A 27,642-nucleotide genomic window follows, 5' to 3' on the forward strand; every position below is an offset into this window, starting at 1 on the left:
ATCTGTACTTCATGGGTCAAATGTATAAATTTGCTTACTTTGCTTTTTCAATAAAGGTGCATACTTTAATTACTTAATAAGTTAGTTTTTCACAATATACTCAAGATCTCATTTATATGAGAAGCCAATATTTTCTGAGCAAGTAGTTCTAATAAAGTCCGAAGTCCAAATAAGCACTAGCCAAAAAGAATGCTGTTTAGAAGTAAACTTAAGCTTAAAAAGGAGAAATTTAAAAATCTCTTCCACTACTATTTACAAAGTAAACTAAAAGTTATTATTCAAGCATTAAATCTCACCATTAATGAGATACCATAAGTAAAAAGAAAGTTACTTTTACTTGAGATGTACTCATTGTAATATTGGCCAGCAGCAATGGTCAATGGTGGTCAGATTCTGGATATAGCTTACAATAGAACTGTCAAGATTTCGCAACAGATTAGATGTGAGTGTGAGAGAAAAAGGAGATAATCACTCCAAGGTTTTTAAACGCCTGAAAAATTAGAAAAAAAAAATAGTTACTATCAACTGAGGGTGGGAAAGCCATAGGTAGTTTAGTGTGGGTGAATATTAGGAATTTAGTTTAAACACATTGAGTTTGAAGGCCTATTAGACCCCCATGTGGAGTCAAGTAGATAGTTGAATATTAGTCTGGAGTTCAGGAGAGAAGTCTGGGCTGGAGACACAAATTTGGCAGAACTAATCAGCATTTCATATTACTTAGACAAGCCAAATAAATGTAAGATGGGATGCAAATACCTCTATGCCTAGTCAACACTGTAAATGTGGGTAGGAAATGCATCACTACTGTTACAAGAGTCATCGTAACACTGGTTTGCATTAGCAGTTACACAACATGTGGTCGTCATCCCAATACACTCTGTCTTCATCAGCTATTTGCTAGAGTTCTTTGCCAGACCTGCAGCTTAAAAGGAATGTGAAGAATTTGGAGAAAGCCTGGAAAAGAGCCAGGCACACAGTTGAATAAAGAGAAGGAAAATGATACCCAGTAAAGGTAAAAAGAAATGAGACTATTTAGTAAAAAATTAATAGCAAAGAAGTCCGGATGCTTGAAAGCAACTTGCCACCTTTAAATAAAATAAAAGGAAATGAACTTTTATTTTGGCATGAAAGACTCAGATTAGAAATAAAAAGGGAAACTAAAACCTATTTAACACCTACTATATGAGCTGTTGGCCCAGGCACTATTGCATTTTAATAAACATGAAGACCCTTGAGGTAAAAATCCCCACTTACATATAGATCAGAAAGAGGGACCCTAATTAGTTAAGTTCCAAGTAGAAGAGCTGCAGTTTCAGTCTGGGTCAAATAAACCCAAAGTCCAAGCTCTTTAAAATACATCAAATTTCCTAACAGGAAAATTGATAAAAGTAGAAGCTGATTACTGAGAGAAGTAATAGAGGTAGATCTTTTTAAATTAGAAGAGATTCTTATTTGTCTAGAATAAGCCAGTTTTCAAATTCTCTCCTACTCCTAAACAATTATTATAATCTAGAATCTGAAGAAATCACACCATCAGCATCAAGCAGCACATATTGTTTTTCAGGGAACTAGTCTTGTTCCTATTTTTCTCTTCTATAGTAAAATATATATTCACCTTCCTAAAACATACACCAAATTCTATAACAAATTTCAAATTTTAAATTAAGGTAATTCCATACACAATTCAGGGGTCAAACATCCTGGGCTTGATAGACCTAACTTTGTTTGACTGTGATAATAAATAACTCTAAAGATATCAAGTAAATACATTGAAAAAGATTTATGAGGGTTTGAGCTGTGCCCATTATGTAAAACACACACACACACACACACACACACACACACACACACACACACAGTAATTGTCTTCATGGACAAGAAAGCCTGATGCCCCAGTTGGCAATAGCAGTACCACCCCTACTGCACATGTCCAAGGTTTAAGCAGAAACAATCCAGCTGGTCAAAGAGCACCAGATTCAACAGACACTCTTGTGAGCTTGCTCCTTAAGAAGCTGCACATATTACACTGAAACGCATAACAATTTTCACTCGGCCCAGGAAAACTTCTACAGTGCAAAAACTAGAAGGAGCCCTGGAGAATATTTAGCCTAAAGCCTTTTGTTTTAACTTTATTTTTATTGTTGATACTATTACATATGTCGCTATTTTCCCCGGTTTGTGCACCTCCACCCAGCCCCAGCCCCAGTTCCAGCCCCCACTTCCCTCTGGCCATTACCGCACTGTTGCCTGTGTCTATGGGTTATAAATATATGTTTTTTGGCTAAGGCCCTCCTTTTATGAGAAAGTAAACAACGTGCAAAAGGTGCTGAGGATTACTGGCTGCAAGCTAGCTGAAACAGAGTGGAGTGTATATGTGTGTGTGTATATATATGTATATATACACTCACACACACACATACATATTTTTTAAAAAGACATTTTTATTGATTTCAGAGAGAAAGGGAGAGGAAGAGATATAGAAACATCAATGATGAGAGAGAATTATTGATCAGCTACCTCCTACACGCCCCACACTAGGGATCGAGCCCACAACCCAGACATATGCCCTGACTGGGAATCAAACCATTACCTGCTAGTTCATATGTCAATGCTCAACCACTGAACCACATTGGCCAAGCTAAAAACGTATTTTTTTAAAAAAGAGAGTAAATCTCATTTTAAAAAATTTTATCTAATTAGAAGAAAATGAGCCGATTAATTTGCACACTCGAGTGAAATATGTACCTACTAAATACATAGTGTTAAAAATTATGATGAACAGATTGGTACAAAAATTAGGTTAATTAGTGGTGAAGGAGTAGAGGAAGAGAGAGGCAGTAGGGACAGCTTTTATTTTAAAGAAAACGAAAAGAACACATATACATTATATATAATTATATATATTATAGTATGTGTATATATATGTATGTATTATATATGTGTATAAGACCTTCAGAGTTGTAGTATCTCTCAGATTTCCTCTTCCCCACATTCCTTTAACACTAGGACTTCTCCTTTACCTCATATTCAGAGCCACAGACACCTATAGTGCTGGATTGTTCTCAGAGGAAGGAACGGGTCAAAGACATCTACCAACTGCTTCATAATTTTTCTTTGTGTCACAGAATCATAACTAAATTGAAAGCAATACTTCCAGAAACAGAACCAAAAATAGCCTGGCACACCACTGAGTTTTCCATCATTTGAAATCTTCTTTTGAAGAAATGGTAACACCTTAGGACAGTCGATCCTAATTTCTAATATGTGACAACCTCCTCAGCCACAGAGGAAAAGTATGTAAGCTGTATGGGAAGAGATGCAGGGAACCCCCTCCTTACCACTCAGAAGCCACCACAGCAAAGGGATGAACCCTGGGCTCTCACTGATGTACTTCAAGCCTTTCAAATTGATGCTCACGTTGTACAGGGACATCAGCATTAGCCTGAAATGCAAACAGAAGGTGATGAAGTACTGGCCCCTCCACACAGCACTCGCCATAAATCCAGCTGCTGGTTAAGAGGACCTGAGCACACTTAAGGATTCCTTACACATCAGATGTCCAATTCTAAAGTCTGGATGATAGCAAGAGTAAGCAGAAGGTATGTGAAATAATATTTGTCTCTATGAGGCTACAGGAAAAGGCGAAACTTGAGCAAAGTGCCATTACATCAGCTCCTACATGCTCACAGAATCAAGAGACACAAATGCAGAGAGGATCTTGTTACCAATCCTGCATTTACATGCAGGTAACCTTCAGATTAACCAAATATCGTACCTATGGACACAGACAGTAGGGTGGCGAAGCCTGGGGAGGGGCGGGAACCAGGTGGAAGGAGGCAATGGGTGGGGGGGGGCGGGGGGATCATCTGTAATACTCTCAACAATAAAGATTTAAAATATATATATATATATTACATATATTACATATATGTATATATATGTGTATATATAACATATGTTATATATGTGTATATGTATATATGTATATGTACATATATATATATAATAAATACCCTTCAACTCATAAATACACTGTACTCTGAAAGTTCAATTTAGCTGTTTAAAATTTAGTCCTATCTTTTCATTCAGTGAACACTATCCATGATGTTTGGACAGCTAGTTCAGGCCATACAAGCCTGTTTAATCCACAGCCCGAGGAATGAAAAGCACCATAACCCCAACCATTCCTAACAACCAACCAAACAGTATGCGGAGTTAAATAGGATTTTATAAGTGGTCTTGGAAACTGACCTCAACTGGTAATATAGAGTCTAATGGAAACTGGAAAACTATAGGACTGGTTTCTGACACTATTGCAAAATACAAACATCCCCAAAACTTCACACTGCTAATCAATAAAAAAGGTTACACAAATGTTTCACAAACCCTTAAAAGAATGGATGAGATTTCAAGAAATGAAGGGGAAAAACCTTTCTGATTAGAAACTAAGTGAAAACACAAATTCAGGGAGGTAAGGGCTAAAGATGATAGATTTTAGAATCGCAGAGCTTAAGTATTAGTGGCTTCATGCAGACAGGCAGCCTCAGACCAACACAAGACAGGTTCAGATCACAGACCCCTACAGAAAGCCAGGAAAAAGTTAACTTTCGAGCTTGGCCTACATCCATACTTTTTGTATGGTCTGAAAATCTGCAAGCCAATAACTTTAACACAAAGAGACCAGGGACAGAAGCTCCTTCAACTGCCTGGCCAAAGTAAACAAATATTCTCTTAAAGGGCCCTCAACCTGTTCTTCAAATAATTCCCAAAAAAACAATACTAACAAATGTGAGTTCAAAATAAAAATAAAAACATCTTCTGGCCAGTTTGGCTCAGTTGGTTGAGCATTGTCCCATGCAACAACAAAAAAAGGTTGCTGGTTAGATTCTTGGTCAAGACACATGCCCGGTTTGAGGTCTCGATCCCCAGTAGGGAGGCATGCAGGAGGCAGCTGATGGATATTTCTCTCTCACATCAATGTTTCTCTCTCTCTCTCTCCTTTCTTCTTTCTCTAAAAATCAATAAAAATATTTTTGAAAAATAAAAAAATGAAAAACAAGATATTATAAGTAACAGCACAAAGAAGCAATGAGAGCCAGAATTTTTTTTAAAAGGTCTTATACTAGGAGTATCAATTGCAGTATAAAAAAAACATTATGTTTAATAGGTATAATTTTTTTTAAAAAAGTAAAAACATGATCAAAGATCTACTGAGTATTAGAAATGACCAGGTTGTGAATAAAGTCAGAATTGGGTGGAAAAAAAGAGAAATGACCAGGCACTTCAAAGAAGAACCTAGTAGAACTTACAAAAATGCAAACTATAATAATCAAACTGTAAAACTCAAGAGCAACTGACACATGGGAAAAGAGAAATACACAGAAAATAGAGCTAAAGAAATGGCAGCAAACAGCGAAGCTAGGAAGGAGGAAGCCCTGCAAGGCCAATCCCAGAACAAGGGAAGCACAAAACACAAAATCCGCCCAGGTCATGGCCAACTTCAAACTGCACCAGTAGGAGACTGACACCAGGAGCCCAGTGGAGAGGAGAGCTGGTACCCCCACCAATGAGGTGTGGGGTTTGGCTGCTGACCACCTCAGGAGAGCCAGAGTTGAGGAGTCAGGTAAAGCTAACTACCTGCAAGGACAAACATCAATTCTTTTCAGAAAAAGACACCAGAGTCCAGAGTCCACAATGTATCTTCTGCAATGTCCAACGTACAATCGAATATTTAACTAGCAAGGCCACATGAGGTGAGCAGAATAAGGCACTTGTTTGGGGCGCAAATTTAAGGGGTGCCAAAATGCTCAATAACCAAGATTGCAAATATATACTGCAATGCAAAAACAAATTTATTTTAACCCTCATTCAAGGATATTTTTCCACTGATATTTACAGAGAGGGAAAGGAGGGGGAGAGACACAGAGAGAGAGAACATTGATGTGAGAGAGACACATTGATTGGCTGCCTCCTGCAAGCATCCGACCAGGACTGGGGATCAAGCCTGCAACCGAGGTACATGCCCTTGATAGGAATCAAACCTGGGATCCTTCAGTCCATGGGCCAACACTCTATTCACTGAGCCAAACCAGCTAGGACTGCAATGCAAAATTTAAAAAAATCAAATCTACTGCAAGAAACTCCACAATTAGCAATATATCAACATCCTATATAATAAAAGGGTAATATGCAAATTGACCGAACAGTGGAATGACCAGTTGCGATGACTCGCATTGACCATCAGGGGGCAGATGCTCAACACAAGAGCTGCCCCTGGTGGTCAGTGCGCTCCCATAAGGCTGACGGCTGGTGAGCACAGCGACCTGCCTCCACAGCAGCACTAAGGATGCCCGACTTCGGCTTAGGCCCGCTCCCCGCCTAATCTGTCAGTTGAACATCCCCTGAAGGCTCCAGGACTGTGAAAGGGCTCAGGCCAGGCTGAGAGACACCCCTTCCTGCCTCCAGTGCACGAATGTCATGCACCGGTTCTCTAGTTTTAGATAAAGATGGGACAGTCATAGTGCCATGCCAAGACATAATGCTGCCTTCAGCAAAAGGAAAATCAGTAATTGTGATTGAATCCATTAAAATGGGACGGACAATAAATGACAAGGCATGCATATACACAGCCAGGAAACATGCTTTCCAGTTTTCTGTTAAAACAACTGTTTTCCCAATAACTTTGTTTATCAAAAGCCAACCCCATGGCTTGTTCATCTTTACAGCCACATGGGCTGGCACCAACTCGGGACACAGTGAGTACTCAGTGTAAACGTGGAAATGGAGTGATTCCCAAAGGCCTGGAGCTGCAGCAGGGCAAACACACAGCAATAGCTCCCCTTGTGCTCCCAGGGCATTTTCAAAGTACAGGCAGGGCTAGCATCGAGGCAGACACCACCACCAGCACCTCGAGGGAATAGCGTCCAGTTCTCATGATGATCCTCCGTCTCCTCATGGGCCACAACATGAGCCAAAATTGCAAGTTTTCCTGACAATTTTTACACATAAGCAAAATCTATTCACTACTAATCTATTTAATGAGTTATTAAGGGCTATTCAAATGTCTTATTCATGAGGAAAATTCAGCACCTCCACTAAAATTTTTTGAGGTCTCTAATCCAATATCCCAAGAGAAAAGTTCCTACTTTAGATCACCAACACATGGCTGGGATTCTTTAAAATTAAGCGTACTGTCTATGCTGCTTTCATACCACAAGAGCAGGAATGAGTCATCACAACAGAGATCCTTAGGCCCACAGAGCCTAAAATATTCTCTATCTGGCTCTCTACAGAATAAGTTTGCCAACCCCTGCTTTAGAACATGAAAATACCACAAGCCAGTTTTCTCTAGATCTTAAATGGCAAAGTTAACATCTGAGTGATAACTGTAATATGGAGCAAACTCCAGAAAATGTGTCCACTTGGAAGTCTCCAATGACTGCATTTAATTTTAAGATGTTAAAAATTACTCATGCCCTAGCCGGTTTGGCTCAGTGGATAGAGCATCGGCCTGCAGACCAATGGTTCTCAAGGTTCGATTCTGGTCAAGGGCACATACCTTGGTTGCAGTCTCCTCCCCAGCCCAGGCCCTGGTCCAGGCACATGCAGGAGGCAACCAATTGATGTGTTTCTCTCACATCAATGTTTCTCTCCGTCTTTCCCCCACTATCTCTAAAAATCAGTGGAAAAATACCCTCATGTGAGGATTTAAAATAATAATCCTATACAATAAAAGGCAAATATGCAAATAGACCGAATGGCAAAACAACCGAACAACTGGTCGCTATGACATGCGCTGACCACCAGGGGGGCACACATGGAACATGGCGGGCATTGGCCACGGTGGGATGGTGGAACAGATGATGAGGGGCACCAGACCAAGGCGGGGTGCCGGTCGCTGTCATAGGGGCAAGCCTCTGGTGGTTACTGAAAATTCCTTGCTCCCACACGCCACGGTCCTGCCCGCCTCTCGCACCCACTGCCAGCACCTGGCGCCACCCTGATTGCTCAGAACCGTCAGTGGGTGCGAGCAGCAGCTGCCAGCCCCAATCATCCCTGAGGGCTTCTCCACCTCCCCCTGCTCCTGAGGGGTGATTGGGGCAGCAGTCGCCACTCGCACCCGCTGAGGCACCGGCCCCACTTGCACCTGCTACTGGCACCGGCCCCAATCGCTCCACGCCATCAGCGGGTGCGAGTGGGGCCGGCACTGTCAGTGCATCAGAGTGGCAGTGGCGAGAGCGTGGCTGCTGGCAGACAGGGGACCAGGGGCTGCGGCAGGAGGGGCTGGGAAGGGTGCAGAGGATGGGTCAAGACTCGCCCCTGTGCCCACCACAGCCTCACAGCCCACAGTTCCTTTCAAGGTGCACGAATTTGTGCACTGGGCCTCTAGTAATAAAATAAAAATGACTCACAAATTGAATATCTTTAAAATTTCGTATTTGGTCAAAGTCAGCCCTCCTTAAGAAGTCAAGGTGGAGCAAATGTAATTGTGATGACCATGGTGCCATGTGAGACCCCATGTCATTGCTAGGCTATATCTCACAGAAGACCAGAGACTTCTCCAAGGTCATACAAGACTTAGTAAACAACAAATCCAGAATGGGTTTTCCTTGCATGTGTCTATTCCAACATTTTTATTCCAACCCAAAGTATTTTGTAAATATTATCAAGTGTCCAATTGTCAAGTCAAAAGAGACTGGCCATCCAATTCACTCTTCTAGTACTGAGATACTAAAGGCAAATGTCATTTCCAAAGTACTAGGAGTCAGACTTCCCCTTCCAATGACAGAAAAGGCAGGCAAACCCTGCTTCCTACCACAAGTCTATAAGCAGATCAATGGGTTCCAAATGAACAACTTCCCAGGCTCTGCAGTCTTGAGAATTTTAGAGACAACTGACATTGATTATAAAATAACTGAAAACAAGACTAAAATAAAGCCGGGAGCTACAGCAGGGCAAATACACGGAGACAGGCTCCCATCGTGTTCCCAAGGCATTTTCAAAGTGCAGGCAGGGCTAGAGCCCAAAATAAAGAAATTGGCAAACCTAAAATGCTACAGAAGCATCACAAGTAACTCTCCTTCAGTAAAAGGACACTCCCTTCCCCTGGATACACTAGGCCTGGGACACAACAGGTTCTCCCAGCGAGAAGCCAGAAAGTCCTGCCGACAGTGTGACTACAAGGCTGAGTCACTAAAAGTAAAAGTGACTCAACTGAACTACCTAATTCTTCTTAAAAGTAATTAAAACAAAGAATAAACACATCCAGTACTTCAAAACACATCAGCAATAAACAAAAGGGCACGATTGTGCTGCCCCCTCCACCAGAAACAAAAACCACACATCAGTAGCCAAATTAGCACCATCAAGTAATTCCAAGGAACAATAAGCAATAAAATCCTTACAGAAAACTGCAGATGTTATATGAGAGAGAAGCAACTGGCAGAGCAATCAGACACTTCAGACCACATGAAGCACAGAAATCTGCAGCTGGAGGCTTACTGATTTTGAAAGAGCAGCGCAGTTATTAACGATTTACCATGTTGTTTTAGATTCTGTGCCCCAGCCCCAATCAAATTAGAACCTAAAAATCTATGGTCAATGCCATATGTAATTCTAAACAAATATCCATAGATTTTTTTCTGCTATGTAACACTGAAGGCACACAGATATAAAGAACAATACATACTTACCTACCCGGTTAAGAAAAACATATCTTATCACCATAGTCAAATCCCCTTTGTGAACTCTGAACACCTACTTCAGGGATGTGGGAATCACTATCACCATTTGATATGGAAAACAGCCATGCATTTCCATAAACTTTTACAAAATATGTGCAGAACCTGACATGTATCAGCAGCAGCATACTGAATGTGATCTCCCATACCACAGTGAGATGTTTTCCACGTTGATTTGTTCATTTATAACATATTTTCACTGATGTGTCCTAACATATTAACTGTTCACAATCTATTCTCCAGCTGATAGAGGTACGTTCCCAGCGAGAACTAGCACCAACACGGCTGCTCCCACGGTCCTGCACAAGCATCCTGGTGTTTGTGGGTAAAACTTCCTCTAAAATGCATACACGGATGTGGATCACCTGTCCCAAACACGGGTGTGTTCAACTGCAACAGATGCTGCTCACCTGCCTCTATCTCCCTCCCACCAGCAAGTGGACAGGATAAGCTCTATCTAGCCTCACACCCTCTCCAAAGTTTGAAACTGTCATATCTGATTTTTTGTCAGTGAGATGGAATAAAAACGTATCTCATTATGGTTATAATCTGCATTACAACTGAGGTCGAGATTCTTTTCTGTATTTATGAAGCTTTCCAGTGTGTTTCTTTTTAACTCTTTTGCCCATGTGTATATTAGGTTATTTGCCATTTTCTTGTTTTAAAAGCTGAATATAGATTTTTTGTGGGCTTTTTAAAAATGTACATAGAATGATCAAACTAGTTAGGTTGAAACCCTAAAGATGCCTTTCAGAAGAATTGAGATTACATTCACAGCACCAATTACCAATTTATAACTCAGTACTAGACCAATTCAGTGGATGTTAAACATGTTGTGGCTAAAAGCTCTACTGCCTGGAAAATAATATGCATTAGTTCCCAGATGCCAAGTGTTACAAACATTTTAGAAGCTTCGTTGACCATTGTTAATATCTGGAAATGCTGACAACTCTAAATTAAGGAATTTCAACATTATCTAAGATTTGTCTTAAAAATGTACTTCCCTCACCTGGCTGGTGTAGCTCAGTGGTTGAGTATCAACCTACGAACCAGGAGGTCACGATTCGATTCCCAGTCAGGGCATGCACCGGGGTTGTGTGTTCAGTACCTGGTCAGTGTGCCTATGGGAGGCAAACAATTGATGTTTCTCTCTCTCTCTTTAAAAAAAAAATCAATGAAAACATATATATTTTAAAAACCATATCCTCTAGTGAGGATTTAAAAAAAAAAAAAAAGATACCACTACACACCTATTAGAATAGCCACAATCCAGAACACTGACACCACCAAATGCTGGTGGGGATGTGGAGCAACAGGAATTCCCATTCACTGCTGGTGGGAACACAAAATAATACAGCCATTTTGGAAGACAGTTTGACAGTTTCTTACAAAACCAAACATACTCTTGCCATACGATCAAGCAGTCATGGTCCTTGGTGTTTTCCCAAGGGAATTGAAATCTTACTTCCACATAAAAACCTATGTACAATGGTATAGCAGCTTTATTCATAATTGCCCAATCTTGGAAACAACCAAGATGTCCTTCAGTGGGTGAATGAATAACCTATGGTGCTTCCAGACAATGGAATGTTACTCAGTGCTTAAAAGAAATTATCTATGTCAAGCCATGAAAAAATATGGAGGAACCTTAAATGCATATTACTAAGTGAAAGAAGCCAATCTGAGAAGGCTACAGACTCTGTGATTCCAACTATATGATGTTCTGGAAAAGGCAAAATTATGGCATGTGTGGGGGTACGGGTATAGGGGAAATCTCTATCTTCCTCTCAATTTTGCTGTGAAACTAAAACTGCTCTGAAAAAATATATAAAACAACTAAGTCTTTTATTTTATTTCATTTTTTAATATATTTTTATTGATTTCAGAGAGGAAGGGAGAAGAGATAGAAACACCAATGATGAGAGAAAATCACTGATTGGCTGCCTCCTGCATGCCCCACACTGGGAATCAAACTCACAACCCAGGCATGTGCCCTGACCGGGAATTGAACCAAGACTTAAATGGTCGACTGACACTCAAGCACTGAGCCACACCAGCCAGGCTAAGTCTTTTTTTTTTTTTTTTAAGCCCATCTCTGGGTCTGAGGCACCCAAGCTGTTGAAATGAGTAGCCTTTGATCATAGAATTGGCAAAGAAAGCAAAATCCCCAGGAAAGAGGCAAGTTACAGTCAAGGAATAAAGAAGCCAAAAAAAAAAAAAAAGAACATTTTTACTTATAGTAAAAGAAAGTTCCTGGTTCCAGGGAATTCAAGGTTAGGAGTTAACAGTGAAGAAGAAAGCGAACAAATGGCATGACTATTAGAAGGCAGCCAAAGATTGTAAAGTGAGAAGACCCACTTCAGGCTGGTGCATACTGAGATTCCAAGTGGGTTTGAGGCTAACTTCTGTGCATGGGCTCTGCTCAGTGGTCAGGTGGAAGACTGCCAAAAAAGTAAGTAAATCTCTCTGAAGGCAATTCTCCTCATCTCCCAATGCAATGGACAAGGGCTCATTAGGACACAAAGACACAGAGCTCCATATAGTGGAACAGAGAGGCCAGAAGAAACCCAGCCTTCACACAAAGCTTTGCTTGGAAATTAGAGGAGGGGGTTAGCTGGACCCACAACACTAACCTTGTACAGACCACAGAAGCAAGAGAGACAATAGTTTAGTATCCAGAAGACATAAGGAACAACAGCATATCACAAAGAAAAATATAACCCATTAGCAAATGATCAACAGACATGAACAGATAAATCACAGGGAAAAAAACCTCAAATGTGAATATGAGAAAAGAGTCTCGACATCACTGGTAATCTAAAGACACATAGGAAGACAGATATTGATAGGAGGGTATAGGAAGTACAGAACACTGAACATATATGCTTCAGTGAGCAACTTGCCAATATCTCATAAAACTGAAAATGTACATGTCCCACTTCTCAAATATTCTTCTTCTGGGAAAACTCCTAGGGAAAATCTTACCCAGGTTAGCAGGAGATGTTTGTCAAAGATGTTTACTGCAGCCTTATTTTCGCAGAATCAAATCTGAAAATAACTTGAATGTCCACCAGTCAGGGATAAAAGATAACGCAGTGTCCCATCTTCTTTAACTTTAACCTAAGATACTTAAAAATAATTAACTACATCTAACTATATCCATAAATAACTTGTAAAGTCTATACAAAACTATATACTCAAGTTATAATGTGTTATATATATTGCTCATGGACACATGTTTGTTAGTACAAACTCCAAAATGGACTAGAAAGTCTGGTTCCAGATAAGATGTAGTACACACACCCACTCTCTAGCTTCCACTGAACATAGCTTGAAATGCTGAACAGAATACATGGAGTAGCCATGAGGCCCCAGAAAGTAAACAGAAGCAGGCAGATTGGGAAGAAGGCCAGAAGTGTAAGAACCACCAAACCAGCAGTGAGTCTGCAACTCAGCACCCCCAAACCCAGGAGTGGCACTGATCCACACAGAGAAGAGTACCCAGAGACTGTAGTTCAGGCTCACGGAGTAGAAAAGGCGTCTCCTTTCAATGATCATGCTGGCAGTGGGGGCCCTCAGGCAACTCAAACTCCCTGGGAAGGAAATCATCCTCACCACTGGGAGGACTGTGATCCTCTGAACTCCTGCTGCTTGGCCCTGGACGTGACACATCAAGACATACAAAACCCCAGCATTCCAGATGTATGAAAAGGGGAGTCCTGGGGAACCAACAAGTACCAGGGATACGTGAAGAGTTAAAGCTCAGGAAAGTGACCCCACAAGGTTGTTATTAATTCCTGGCCTCACCCTAAGCTATGCATGCATTGATCTGATCATAAACAGCATATCCAACATTCTGAGAAGTAAACAGCATAAAGTAAACAACATTCTGAGAAGTAAAATATCAACTATTATCCAGGTATCACACTGGCCACAGGTGGTACATAAGAGGGTCAAACCCAATAGCATTGTAAAGGCTTTTTGAAAATGGAACTGACATTGAAACACAAAACAGAGAAGGCTAGTCAGAACTTACAACCTGAACCCAACCAGGTTGACTACCTGATAAAACAAAACATCAACATTTTCCATATGATTTATTTATTTATTTTTTTAATATATTTTTATTGATTTCAGAGAAGAAGAGGGAGAGAGAGACGGAAACATCAATGATGAGAGAGAGTCACTGATTGGCTGCCTTCTGCACACCTGATACTGGGGATCGAGCCCACAACCCAGGCATATGCCCTGACCGGGAATCAAACCATGACCTCCTGGTTCATAGGTCGATGCTCAACCACTGAGCCACGCGGCTGGGCAACATTTTTCCATAGGATTTAAATAAAACCCCAGTTCTTAAAACATAATATTCAAATGTCCAGGAGGCAACCCAAAATTACTCAGCATATGAAGAAACAGGAAAAATACCAACTCATGCTGCAAAAAACAACCAAGAGACATCAAGGCCAAAGAAATGGAAGAATATATCATGCTCATGGATTGGTAGAATCATCATCATTAAAATGTCCATACAACCCAAAGCAATCTATAGATTCAATGCAATCCCCATTAAAATACCAACGGCATATTTCACAGACCTAGAACAAACTCTCCAAAATTTCATATGGAATAAAAAAAGACCCCAAACAGCCGCAGCAATCCTGAGAAAGACGAACAAAGTTGGAGAGATCACAATACCAGATATCAAGCTATATTACAAAGCCACTGTTCTCAAAACTGCCTAGTACTGGCCCAAGAACAGACATATAGACCAATGGAACATAACAGAGAACCCAGAAATTGACCCAAGCTATTATGCTCAAAGAAGGCAAGAGCATACAATAGAGTCAAGACAGTCTCCTCAGTAAATAGTGTTGGGAAAATTGGACAGATACATGCAAAAAAAATGAAACTAGACCACCACTTACACCATACACAAAAATAAACTCAAAATGGATAAAGGACTTAAACATAAGACGTCAACCATAAAAGTCTTAGAAGAATCTATAGGCAGCAAAATACCAGATATATGTCATAGCAATATCTTTACCGATACAGCTCCCAGGACAATGGAAACTAAGGAGAAAATAAACAAATGGCACTACATCAAAATAAAAAGCTTCTGCACAGCAAAAGAAACCATCAACAAAACAACAAGAAAGCCCACTGCATGTGAGAACATATTTGCCCATGTTATCTCCAATAAGGGTTTAATCTCTAAAATTTATAGGGGACTCATACGACTTAACAAAAGGAAGATAATCCAATCAAAAAAGGACCTACGTAGAGACTTTTCAAAAGAGGACATACAGAAGGCCAAGAGTCATATAAAAACATGCTCAGTCACTAATCATCTGAGAGATGCAAATCAAAACGACAATGCGGTACCATCTCACACCTGTCAGAATGGCTATCATCAACAAATCAACCAACGACAAGTGCTGGCAAGGATGTGGAGAAAAAAGAACCCTCGTGAACTGCTGGTGGAAATGCAGACTGGTGCAGCCACTGTGGAAAACAATATGGAGTTTCCTCAAAAAATTAAAAATGGAACTCCCATTTGACCCAGTGATCCCACTTCTAGGAATATATCTCAAGAAAACAGAAATACCAATCAGAAAGTATATATGCACCCCTATGTTCATAGCAGCACAATTTACAATAGCTAAGATCTGGAAACAGCCTAAGTGCCCATCAGCAGATGAGTGATTAAAAAACAGTGGTACATCTACACAATGGAATACTATGCTGCTATAAAAAAGAAGGAACTCTTACCATTTGCGACAGCATGGATGGACCTGGAGAGCATTATGCTAAGCGAAATAAGCCAGTTGGAGAAAGATAAATATCATATGATCTCACTCATTTGTGTAATATAATGAACAACATAAACTGATAAACAAAAATAGATCCAGAAGCATCAAACAGACCGTCCAACCTCAGAGGGAAGGCAGGGGAGGGAAGGGGGGTGAGAGATTAACCAAAGAACTTATATGCATGCATATAAGCATAAACCATGGACACAGACAGTAGGGGGGTGAGGGCATGTGCTGGGGGGTAGGAATGGCTGGGAAGAGGTCAATGGGGGAAAAAGGAGACATATGTAATACTTTAAACAATAAATAATTTAAATTAAAAAAATAGAGAGACATCAAGGCCAAGATGACAGAGATGTTGGAAATACTAGTAACTGACAAAGACTTTAAAGAAGCTATTATAAAAAAATGCTCCAAGAAGAAAAGCAACACTAGAAATGAATGGTGTGACAGACAGAATCTTACAGCAGTCCACAATTTCCTGCCCTAATTGCAGAGACTGTGCACAGAATATCACACCCTGGTAAGTTACATGGCAGAGAGACTCTGCAGATATAATTAAGTTACTAACCAGCAGACTCTAAATTAATCAAAGGGAGTCAGTCTATCCAGTTATGCCTAATCTAAACCCGTCAAAATCTAAGAGGGATTCAGTGAGCTATTGCGACTTGAAGGTAAGGTGGGGTCATGTGATAAGGAATTTAGTCAGCCCTGGAAGCTGAAAGTGACCCCCAAGGACCTCAGTTCTACAAAGGCAAGGAACTGGATTCTGCCAGCAATCTGAATGCACCTGGAAGCATCTTGCCCTGAGCCTCTAGAAAAAAGCCCGGCCCTGGACAATGCCTTCCTTTTGGCCCTGTGAGGCCCTAGCTGAAGAACCAGTCAAGCCCACTCAGACTTCTGACTTACAGAACTGTGAAGGAGATACTGTTTGAGCCACTAAGTTGGTAGAATTTTGTTACACAACAGTAGTAAATAAAGACTGATTTTGGTAGTTGGAAGTGAGATGCTGCCATAACAAACACTTATTTAGGTAAGTTCATTTTCAGATCATTAATATAACCCTCAAGTATCACATGATTGCATTTGGGACTCACTGATTGCTCTAAAGTGAGAACATTCCTTTTGTTTATATTATTTTTCTAAAATAGTATTGAATAGACTGCATCCCTGAATTCTGCAGGCAATTTGTTCCTTCTATTTTTTCTAGAACTACTGTCAAATTAATTGTGTTCATATGAAAAAGAGGCCCAACCAGCAAATTCTGACTACTTTGTAAACCAACATTAACTCTTTAATACTGTCCACCGTACACTTTGAGTTTGGTGCACTGTCCTGGCTTCAAGTCTCCCAGAAGCTGCAGTATGGTGTCCAAGAGCACTCGGCTGGAGTTAACCAGGAATTCACGACCACACGCTATGGCAGCAACATCTGCAACAGAAAGACAAAAACAACCTCAAAATCTCTGTAATTTCAGACTCTAGAAGAGTTTCTCCACGACAGAGTATTCCTTGCTGTCTTCCTCCTAACAAAACAGTCAGTGAGGCATAAAAAAATGGTGCTGTCCACAGAGTGACAGCCCAGAAAGAACTGACAACCACAACAGTTACTCAGACTGTGAGAAATGCACTTTGTGAATAGCAAACACCTTGATAGTGGAACAGAGCACTGGAATCTAAATATGACTGCAGCCAACCACAGGACAGCAAGTTGGATGCCATGCTCCAGAACCCTGACTGACAGCTGTGGGCAGTCAGAGTCCAAACAGAAGATGGGACAATGGAGAACCAAGTTGGTAGCGTAGATAAATGCCAGTACTCGCTGCTTCCAACAACCACATCAAAATTCCAACTAAAATACAGAACAACGATCATTCAGAACCACCTGAAATCTGCTGAATAGAAATCCTACAACTAGAGAAGTAAAGAAGAAAGTACATTGAGACTAGTAGGAGGAGCGAAAGCACGGAACGGGCTGGTGTGGCGTTTTTTTCAATCTGGAGGGATATCTGGCTGTGGAGGCCTCCTGTGGGGAGCAAGGGGTCCCACCCCCACACCAGACCCCTCCAGCCCAGAACTAGGAAGAGAATTCCACATAACTTTGGCTGTAAAAACCAGCGGGGATTGTGGCTAAGTGACACGGAGACTGCTACTGTCCCAGGCAGTTCCCCTTAAAGGGCCAGCACAAGAACTTACACAGTCCTGCTTCCTCTGAGCTCCAGCAATGGGCGGCAGCTTTGAGGGATTCAGGGACATACGGAGAGGAAATGGATTGTCTGGCATTGGGGCAGGAACTTGGGCCGACTTTCTCCAAAATAGGGATGCTCACACGGGTCACTGTTCCTGTGCTGGGACCTTCCCCATTGCAAAGCTGAGATTCCATCAATTTGGCCCACACTGTTGGCTCCACCCTGGTGACTCCCTCCCCCATCAATTTGCAGCCCCACCCAAGCTGTTTGCAGGGGCTTTTCCATATGAATGGCCTGTTCCAGCTCAGGCTTCAGACCTTTATAAAATCTCTCAAACAAGCAGCAACTGGCATCAGTGTGCCCCAAACCTATCAATAAGAAGCCCAAGACCCAGCACCTGCACCAGCCCACCTTGCTTCACAACTGGGCCTTGCCTGGGCACTTCCAAGCCTAATACAAGTAGCAGCAATCTGCAGATCACTCTGTAGCTCCTGTTGGTGGCCCCAGGCAGTAGCTGACTTTGCACCTTCCATGAGGCCCCAGAGCCAATGCACCCAGTGGATAGCATCAGACCATACCAGATTACAACACTACACATCCATGAGCAATACACTCAAGGGGCAGACTCAGTGAGCACCAAAGCTCCACTGAAGCAAGTCTTGCTTCACAGGGGTGTCTCTTGCACAGCAGCTCTTCCACTGTAGTTGCAAATGTTCCTCACAGGAATGATGATCATTGACACGAGGGTACTCTATCAACTTTGTGGAACAATTACATCCATGAAAGATAAGCTGGATCTTAGTCATGCCCATAAATTATCAACAGTCAAAAAATAATTTGTATTCTGAAATCACTATCTAATATTGTTTGAATGAATAAACCCAGAATAAAAAGGCAAGGAGTGTAATTATAACTTCCAAGTAAACAAAAAACAGAAGGAACAATTAGAAAAATGCCACCTGGTGTAACTCAGTGGTTGAGTGTCAACCCATGAACAAGGAGGTCATGGTTCAATTCCTGGTCAGGGCACATGCCTACGTTGTGAGCTCAATCCCTAGTAGAGGGCTTGCATGAGGCAGCCGACCGAAAATTCTCTCTCATCCTTGATGTTTCTATCTCTCTCTCCCTCTGCCTCTCCCTTCCTCTCTCTGAAATAAATTTTAAAAAAATTTTTAAATATAACTTTTGCACTTGCATGGTAAGCAAGTTAATCTTTGCAGGACTCTGACAATTTACCATCTTCTTTTACATTCTTCATTTGTCCCCTTATACAATTATTGAAAAGAATAACATGCTTATGTTGAAGAGCAGCTTGGTTTACAATGTGCTATCACCTCCATAGTTCAGTAAATATTTACAACAGCATGTAAGGTCATTAGAGCAGGTACTACTATTCCACTTCAGACGAGGAACAAAAAACCCAGAGAATTTACAACCTGGGAAGTGGACTAGCTGTGCCTGAAAATGAAGGCACACTATACTAACCTATTACTAAGGACAGTGACTGTGGATGAGTAAGAAATCTAACAACTTCAATAAATCCTTGACTTCCAGTTTTTGCTTTAGGATACATTATGGAAAGAGCTACACCTCGATTCTTTAAAAGGCAGGGGCAGTCATTTGCAAAATCAGAACTTTTCTTGAACACATCAGAGAGCTAAGGTCAGAGATCAACCAGCTAACATGAGAAATAGGAAAAGGCAGGGGCTCATGAAGGGATATGAGGCAGACACTTGCTTACCTGGGGCAGATGCTGGACACAGACAAACGAGCAAGAAAAATCCAGCTAAAAGTTTTAACAAAGTGCCAGATCAGCAGTTGCCTGGGGCTGATGGTAGACGGAGTGGTTGACTACAAAAGGAAAAGGTGGGGACATATTGAGGAGATATGTTGGAAGTTATAGAACTGTTCCACATCTCAACTGTGGTGGTCACATGACTATATGCATTTGTCAAAACTTAGGAACTGCAAAAGGGTGAGGAGAAAAAGTATAAAGGTAAGTTTATTGTATGTAAATCTTTAAAAAAAGAATCCTTGTTTTAGAAGGCAGAGGATCTATATGATAGCTAACCAAGGTCTCTGCTGTACTGCCTACTCCCCAAGAATAGTGTTCTCAGTGTTGGAGATGCCTAAGCCACCAAAACTGCACTTTAATAAAACCATCATAGTATGTAATACTCTAGTAAAATTCATCAGTGTGGAAGCAAAAACACATATGTGTCCACTTTCCAACTCTTTTTTTGTAAATATGTTTTTATTGATTTCAGAGAGGTAGAGAGAGGGAGAGAAAGATAGAAACATCAATGATGAGAGGGAATCATTGATTGGATGCCTCCTGCATGCCCCCCAATGGGGATCGAGCCCGCAACCCTAGCATGTGCCCTTGACCAGAATCGAACCCAAGACCCTTCAGTCCACAGGCCGACGCTCTATCCATTGAGCCAAACCAGCTAGGGCACACTTTCCAACTCTTTATGACAGTTCCTGTGAGTCACTCCAAGCAGGGAGAAACAAAGCCAAATTGAACTCGTATGCTGGGCAACAGGCTGGCTCTGCCCACTGGCCAACTGCCTTACCACTACACACCAGCTGCAGTTCAAGCAGCTCAAATTCACAACTCAGCAGAATGACAAATCACATAAGTCATAGACCTTTGGCGTCACTTGCAAATAGCAAAAAATCTAGTCATCAAATCTACAAATGCCTTCTGTTAAAAAAAAAAAAAAAAAAAACCTTAAAAAATTTTTACAAGGTACAGCAATGCAAGCCTCCTCCAGCAGAAGGTGCGAGGATGAGAGTGCATGATGCCTGCCGTCCTGCAGAGTAGAGTGCTGGATAAACCAGGATTGGCCTGGAGACCACAAGTCTCAACATCCCCCCAGAAGAAGGATCATAAGGAATTATGAAGGGACAATGACTACACAGGACCTGCCTCATTAGTATTTTAGTAGGTGAAGAATACTGCCATGAGGAAAAATAAAATGTCCTTTCTCTTTAACAGCAAAGAATTACCCTAAGATACACAGCAGAGATGAAAGAGCAACATAAAAAATAAATCGTAGCATCTATTTAACTATTTCACTGACTTTGGAGCAAAAAGCCTTGGTCCTCACTAGTATATACTACTCCTACTATATACTAAGAGATCGGTGATTGTTTGGCTTTATCTGTACAGCAGATTTGCCACAGAATCTAATCTAATAATAGACAAATATGCAAATTGACCGCACCTTCGCTACACCTAAGCCACGCCCACCAGCCAAGCCACGCCCACCAACCAATCAGGATGAATATGCAAATTACCCCAACAAAGATGGCGGCTAATTTGCATATCAAGACAGCATCGAAAGAAGCCAGGGGCGAAGGGAAAAGCAGGCGGGCTGACAGAGAAGGCAGGGCGGGTGACAAGGGCAGAGCGGAGGCGGGGCCGGGGGCGAAGGGAAAAGCAGGCGGGCTGGAGAAGAAGGCGGGGCGGGTGACAAGGGAGGAATGGAGGCGGGGTAGAGTGCAGCAGGAAATCCTATTGCAGGATTTTTCCTGCAAAGGGAACGCTAGTTCTATCATAACTGTATAATTTTGGGGAGAAATTTACTAAAGAGACAGTTTTGGTTTTGCAGAATTCCTTAATTATTGTACCACAACAACAGCAATAGTTTATGCTTTTACTTGACTAGACATTAATAAAGTGGCAATGACTCCAAATAATAAGCAACTCAACATAGTTTTGTTCTGACTTCAGTAAAGGCACAGATTGAACATGAAAACTCATCTCAGGCTTCCTAAGACCAGTCATGCTTACTCAACAATATCTTACTTACCCGAATGACCTGCGTGATGTGCCACAACCACACACCTGGTACCTATCCCAGATCCACAGAACCAGAGTGAGAACTACATGGCATTTGAAAAAGTTCCTGAGAGATGTTTATGCTCAGACACCTGACTGTAAACACTGCTCTAGGACACACTTAAAACTGTCACTATGCTTAAAAGAATTACTTACTTGTCACAATCCCAGCCAAAGCAAAAACAAACTGATTTTCATCAGAATCGAGCTCCTTGACATCCCCATCCAGTGACTTCACAAAACTCTCCATTGTCTGACCAGTGATGTTGAAAAACTTCAAAGCTTTATCCTGCAAGTTTGGAAATGAGAGCATCACGCCCCTTCACAAATACCAGTATGAAAACATTTTAAAAGTGCAGGATACATAAGAAAAGACCCTGGTGTTACTCACAGAGGCAATATTTTAAAATCTATTCCTCATTAAAAGTTTCTATTGAAAAGATGAAGGGAAAAGGTTTTACTTTACTAGATATAAGTAAAGGTATTAGAAAAATTACCTAAAGACTAACAGCAGTAGTAAAATAAAAGTACATATGGGAAACAGCTCAAAATTTACAAAATGATGGAAGCATTGAGATGAATTCACCCAAAAATATACTAGAAAAGCATGTCCTGGGTTTTCAAACCTTTGCCAAACTGCTTCTCAAATAAAGTCTTAACTGAAATCTCAACATGTAAAAGAGATAAAGAAGCGGGTTGGAAGAGATTAATGGGCCGGGGGGGTGGGGGGAGGAGGGGAGGAGGACCTATGTAATACTTTCAACAATAAAGATTTAAAAAGAAAAATAACAGTATTTCCAGTTTACAGAGCCTTTGTAGAACTTCTCTGAGGACTTGTTTGAAAACCAGGCACAAGGGGGCTTCAGGGATGACACAAATGCTCTAAGACTGGGTTGTGGTGATGTTGTACAACTCTGGAAGTCAGCAAAACACCAATGAGTTGTACAGACGGGTGAACTTTACGGTATATAAATTACATCTCAATAAAGCTCAATAAACTTTAAAAAATAAAGTCTTTCCCCAGAAAGATAAATACAATTTTAATTTTTAGAAATGATGAATTTATTACTGGCCTTCCACCAAACATCCCCTTGTGACTTTTATTTCCATTCATGACATTCCATTTTCCCAGAGTCACCTCAGTCTTCTTGGTTCCTTTCATTCTGTCAGCTGTGGAGTCCATGCTCTCACCACACCGGCCTTAGTCACAGGCTCTACTTCCCTTCCATCTCCCCTACAGAGAGCCAGCTCACTCCAGCCTGAGCCACTGGAACTCTAATTCGTCTTCCTGTCCAGCCTGTAGACCCCAACCTGCCCCCTCAAATCCACACTCACTCTCTGTCAGGTTAACCTTCCCCGAACTCTCCCCTTATCCCATCCTCTTTTAGTCAACGCTTAGGAATCCAGTCCTGCCACCTGGACTGCATCATCCACCTGCACTGACAGTCCTCCAAAATCACGCTCCACCCAACCTTCTAAGCCTTCTCTCCCCACGACTTTACCACACAACCCTCCACTCTGTGTCAACTAACTACTCACTGTCTCTAAACAGACTTCAGACTCCGCCCTACGCCTTTGCTATACTGCTTCTCTCCTCGTGAGCCACCCTCCCCATTCTCTGCCAATACTGCCTGTTCAAGTTAATCAAGGCTGAGGCTGATCCCAAATCTCTCTTCCCCTGTGGAGTTCCTTGATATGTGTTTGCTATAAACATGTAAATGTTAAATCACATATAACATTCAATATATTAAAAATTACATTACCTAATGGATAACATATGTAAAAGCACTTTAAACTTTGTCAAACATATGCAAATGCCAAGTAATAATACTGAAGTGCTCTACTGCCACAAATGCCATACAGCTTCTGGAATCTTACTACATTAATTTCACATACCCCCAGAGCACCAGGTTACAGAGGACCCCACACCACTGGAATTCCAAAATTATTTGATGAAAGAAATAGATGTAAGCCAAGCTGTACCCTCCCAGCCCATAAGCATTAATCAACAAGGTCCAGTTGGTCATGCTTACTCCTCCCAGAATGGCTTTGACAACCTCCTCACTGCTGGAGACGCCCCAGAGCAGAGTGCAGGCTGCTGCCCCCATCTCTGTGCAGTACTCTGCCTGCTGCAGGAGTTGCTGCTTCGCTTCATTCAGCTGCTGGCGAAGAGCCAGTTTCTCCTGAAATCAAAACAAAATCAGAAAAATGAATAGCACTGAACTTTAAAATATCTCGTTTTCTCTTTCAAAAATATTTTATAGAAAAGAAATGCACACAGAATTATAGAAAACAGTTGGCAAATGAAAACTAGTCCTTAGATAGCCATAACCCATATTTTAAAAATAAAATTTAGAGGCAAAATTAAAAATCTTAGAAAAGAACATCCTATTGCATTAGAGTTTATAAATACCATCAAAGTCGAGAAGCTTTTCATCTAGGGGAGAAAAGGGAGCAGTGGGGCCACAAATTCATCTTCTTTAAATCAAATGAAATCATTAGGCATCTCAGGTCCAAAGTGTCTCTACTCAGGACCAGCACCAACTGGGCTATCTAACAAAGTGACAACCTCACACAGCAGTCCACATATAGAGCAACATTTTTTAAATATATTTTTATTGATTTCAGAGAGGTCAAGATACCACCTCACACCTGTTACCAACAAGGCAAGTAATAAGTGTTGGAGAGGTTGTGGAGAAAAGGGAACCCTCATTCACTGCTGGTGGGAATGTATACTGATACAACCACTATGGAAGAGAGTCTGGCCATTCCTCAAAAAAATTAAGAATAGAGCTACCATATGACCCTGCAATCCCTCTCCTAGATATATACCTGAAAAACTTGAAAACATGTATTCGAAAAGATATATGCACCCCATGTTCACTGCAGCATTACTCACAGTGGCTAAGACATGGAAACAACCAAAGTGTCCTGCAATAGAGGACCGGATAAAGATGATGTAGTACATCCTATCTAATAAAGACAGAATATGCAAATTGACCATCACTCCATGACAAACATGGTGGCGCCCACAGCCAATAAGGAGGGAATATGCAAATTGACACGACAAAGATGGCAGCTGGGCCAGGACGCTCACAATGGACACAGGTGTTCCTCTCTGTCCTGGCCGCTCCAGGCCTCTGGTCAGCGCACACACGCAGACGCGGAGTGGCCGGGGCGGGGCGGGACACCTGCTATGAGGGGGGATAGTGAGGGGTGGAGGGATCTACAGGAGGGCGGCAGGGCTGGAGCAAGGGCAGAAGGCGGTGGCCAGAGCGAAGGCCCAGGCCCCGGGTACCAGGGGGAAGCTGGTGCCAGCAGCCAGGGGAAGGAAGGCCTATTCTTACATGAATCTTCGTGCACTGGGCCTCTAGTACATATAATGAAATACTATTCAGCCATAAGAAAGGATGAAATACTACCATTTGCAACAACATGGATGAACCAAGAGAATAAGTGAAATAAGTCAATCAGAAAAAGCTGCCCTAACCAGTTTGGCTCAGTGGATAGAGCTTCAGCCTGTGGACTGAAAGGTTCCAGGTTCGATTTTGGTCAAGGGCATGTACCTTGGTTGTAGGCACATCCCCTAGGAGGTGTGCAGGAGGCAGCTGATTGATATTTTTCTCTCATCGATGTTTCTAACTCTCTATCCCTCTCCCTTCCTCTCTGTAAAAAAATCAATAAAAAATATTTTTTTTAAAAGAAAAAGCTAAGAACCATATGATTTCAATCATATGTGGGATATAAAACTGAAACTCATGGACACAAACAGCAGTGTGGTGGTTGCCAGAGGAAAGGGATATGGGGGGTAAAGGGAGCCCTAATATATGGTAGCAGGGGAAGATTTGACTTTGAGAGGTGGGCACACAGTGCAATATACAGATCTTGTAACATAGGAATCCACACCTGAAACCTATATTATGATCATACTAACCAATGTCACCCCAATAAATTTAATAAAAATAACAACAAAAGAAAATCCTAGGGCCCTTAAGAATATGCTAAATTGACTCTGCCAGTGCTTTATAAATGGAACAACAAAGGATGGATGACAGCACATCTATTTGCAGTATGGTTTATTGAATATTTTAAGCTCATTGGTGAGACCTACTGCTTAGAAAAAAAGATTCCTTTCAAAATATTACTGCTCAGTGACAGTGCTTCTGGTCACCCATGAGCTCTAATGGGGATGTACAATGAGATTAATGTTGTTTTCATGCCTGCTAACACAACATCCATTCTATAGCCAGTGGGTCAAGGAGTAATTTAGACTTTCAAGCCTTATGATTTAAGAAACACGTTCCATAAGGTTCTAGCTACTATCGATAAAGATTCCTATCGATAGATATGGATCTGGGCAAAGTAAATTGAAAACCTTCTGGAAAGGATTCACCATTCTAGATACCATTAAGGACATGCATGATTCATTGGAAGAGATAAAAAAAAATCAACATGAATGGGAATTTGGAAATTGGTTCCAATCCTCATTGATGACTTTGGGGGATTCAAAGCTTCTGTGGAGGAAGTAATTGCAGATATGGTGGAAATAGCAAGAGAACTAGAATTAAATCCTAAAGATATGACTGAATTGCTACAATCTGATGATAAACCTTTAACAAATGAAGATTTGCTTCCTATGGAAGAGAAAAGAAAATGGTTTCTTGAGATGAAATCCACTTCTGGTGAAGATGTTGTGAAGACTGTAGAAATGTCAACAAAGGATTTTAATAGTTGATAAGGCAGTAGCAGGGTTTGAGAGGATTTACTTCCATTTTGAGAGAAGTTCTACTGTGGGTAAAATGCTATCAAACACCACCACATACTATAGAGAAATCATTTGTGAAAGGAAGAGTGAATCAATGCAGCAAACTTCATTGTTGTCTCATTTTGAGAAATAGTCACAAACACCCTGATCAGTCAGCCCCTCTGCCAGCAAAAAGATTATAATTTAGCCAAAGGCTTAGATGGATGATAAGTTACATTTTTCAGCAATGAAGTATTTTTAGTTAAGGTACATAGATATTTTAGATGCAATGCTACTTATTGCACACTTAATAGACTACAGTATGGTGTCAACTTTTATATGCACTGGGAAACCAAAATATTTGTGTAACTGGCTTTATTGCAGTGGTCTGAAATGAAACCCAAAATATCTCCAAGGTAACCTGTAAATGTAAAGATATACCATATTCATGGTCTGGAAGACTTGAGATTGGTAAACTGGTAATTCTCCCCAAAATTGATTTACAGATTCAACACAATTCCTATCAAAATTTCAGGTGGTTTTTTTTTTTTTTACAAGTTGATAATCTGAGTCCAAAATTAATATGGAAATGCAAAAAAAAAAAGTTTGAAAAAGAAAAACCATTAGAGGACGAGCACTGATTTAAAAAACAAAAACTTATCATAAAGCTATAAAAATCAAACCAGTGTGGTATTGGCATAAGAATGAACACAGAGATCAGTGAAACACTGATATTTATGGCAATCAACTTTAACAAAGATGCCAAGGCAATTCAATGGAAAAATGATTGCCTTTTCAAAAAATGGTGCTAAATCAACTAGATATTCGTATGTAAAAAAAAAAATTATTTCTGATAAAACTACCTAGAACTATGGGTGTACACACAAATGAGTGCATACAAAATTGGTGAAATATAAAAATCTGAGGAACAGAATAAACTGGTGAACTTAATAGAATCAAAGGCATAGAATGGGAGTGGATTGATAATTCTCAGGGGGAAAGGGGTGTCTGTGTGGAGAGTATGGGAAGAGACTGGACAAAAATCATACACCTATGGATAAGGACAGCGGGGGGGAGGTAGGGGCAGAGGGGGGTGGGAACTGGGTGGTGGGGAGATATGTGGGGAAAAAGGAGAAACAATTGTAATCTGAACAATAAAGATTCATTAAAAAATTTAAAAAAAAATTTCTGAAACACAAACAAGTCCAGGTAATGCTAATGAAACCTACATAAACTCTGGGGATTATATCAATGTCAATTTCCTGGCTTTCACTTTGTCCTGTGTTATACAAGATGTTACACTGGGG

At 41.0% G+C, this 27,642-nt stretch overlaps 1 protein-coding gene across 2 annotated transcripts in view; it reads right to left on the reverse strand.

Moving 5' to 3' along the window:
* HSF2BP (heat shock transcription factor 2 binding protein) overlaps positions 1-27,642 on the reverse strand; it is an 89,422-nt gene that overhangs the window by 32,811 nt on the left and 28,969 nt on the right. For both annotated transcript variants that reach the window (XM_054713580.1, XM_054713579.1), the window contains exons 5-8: positions 23,625-23,774; positions 21,748-21,880; positions 16,870-16,987; positions 3,339-3,442 (exon numbers count right to left, since the gene is read on the reverse strand). In XM_054713580.1, the coding sequence (XP_054569555.1) occupies positions 3,339-3,442; positions 16,870-16,987; positions 21,748-21,880; positions 23,625-23,774 (505 nt within the window). The remainder of the gene's footprint in view (positions 1-3,338; positions 3,443-16,869; positions 16,988-21,747; positions 21,881-23,624; positions 23,775-27,642) is intronic.

Source organism: Eptesicus fuscus, chromosome 3 (assembly GCF_027574615.1).
Source record: "Eptesicus fuscus isolate TK198812 chromosome 3, DD_ASM_mEF_20220401, whole genome shotgun sequence".
Taxonomy (NCBI): domain Eukaryota; kingdom Metazoa; phylum Chordata; class Mammalia; order Chiroptera; family Vespertilionidae; genus Eptesicus; species Eptesicus fuscus.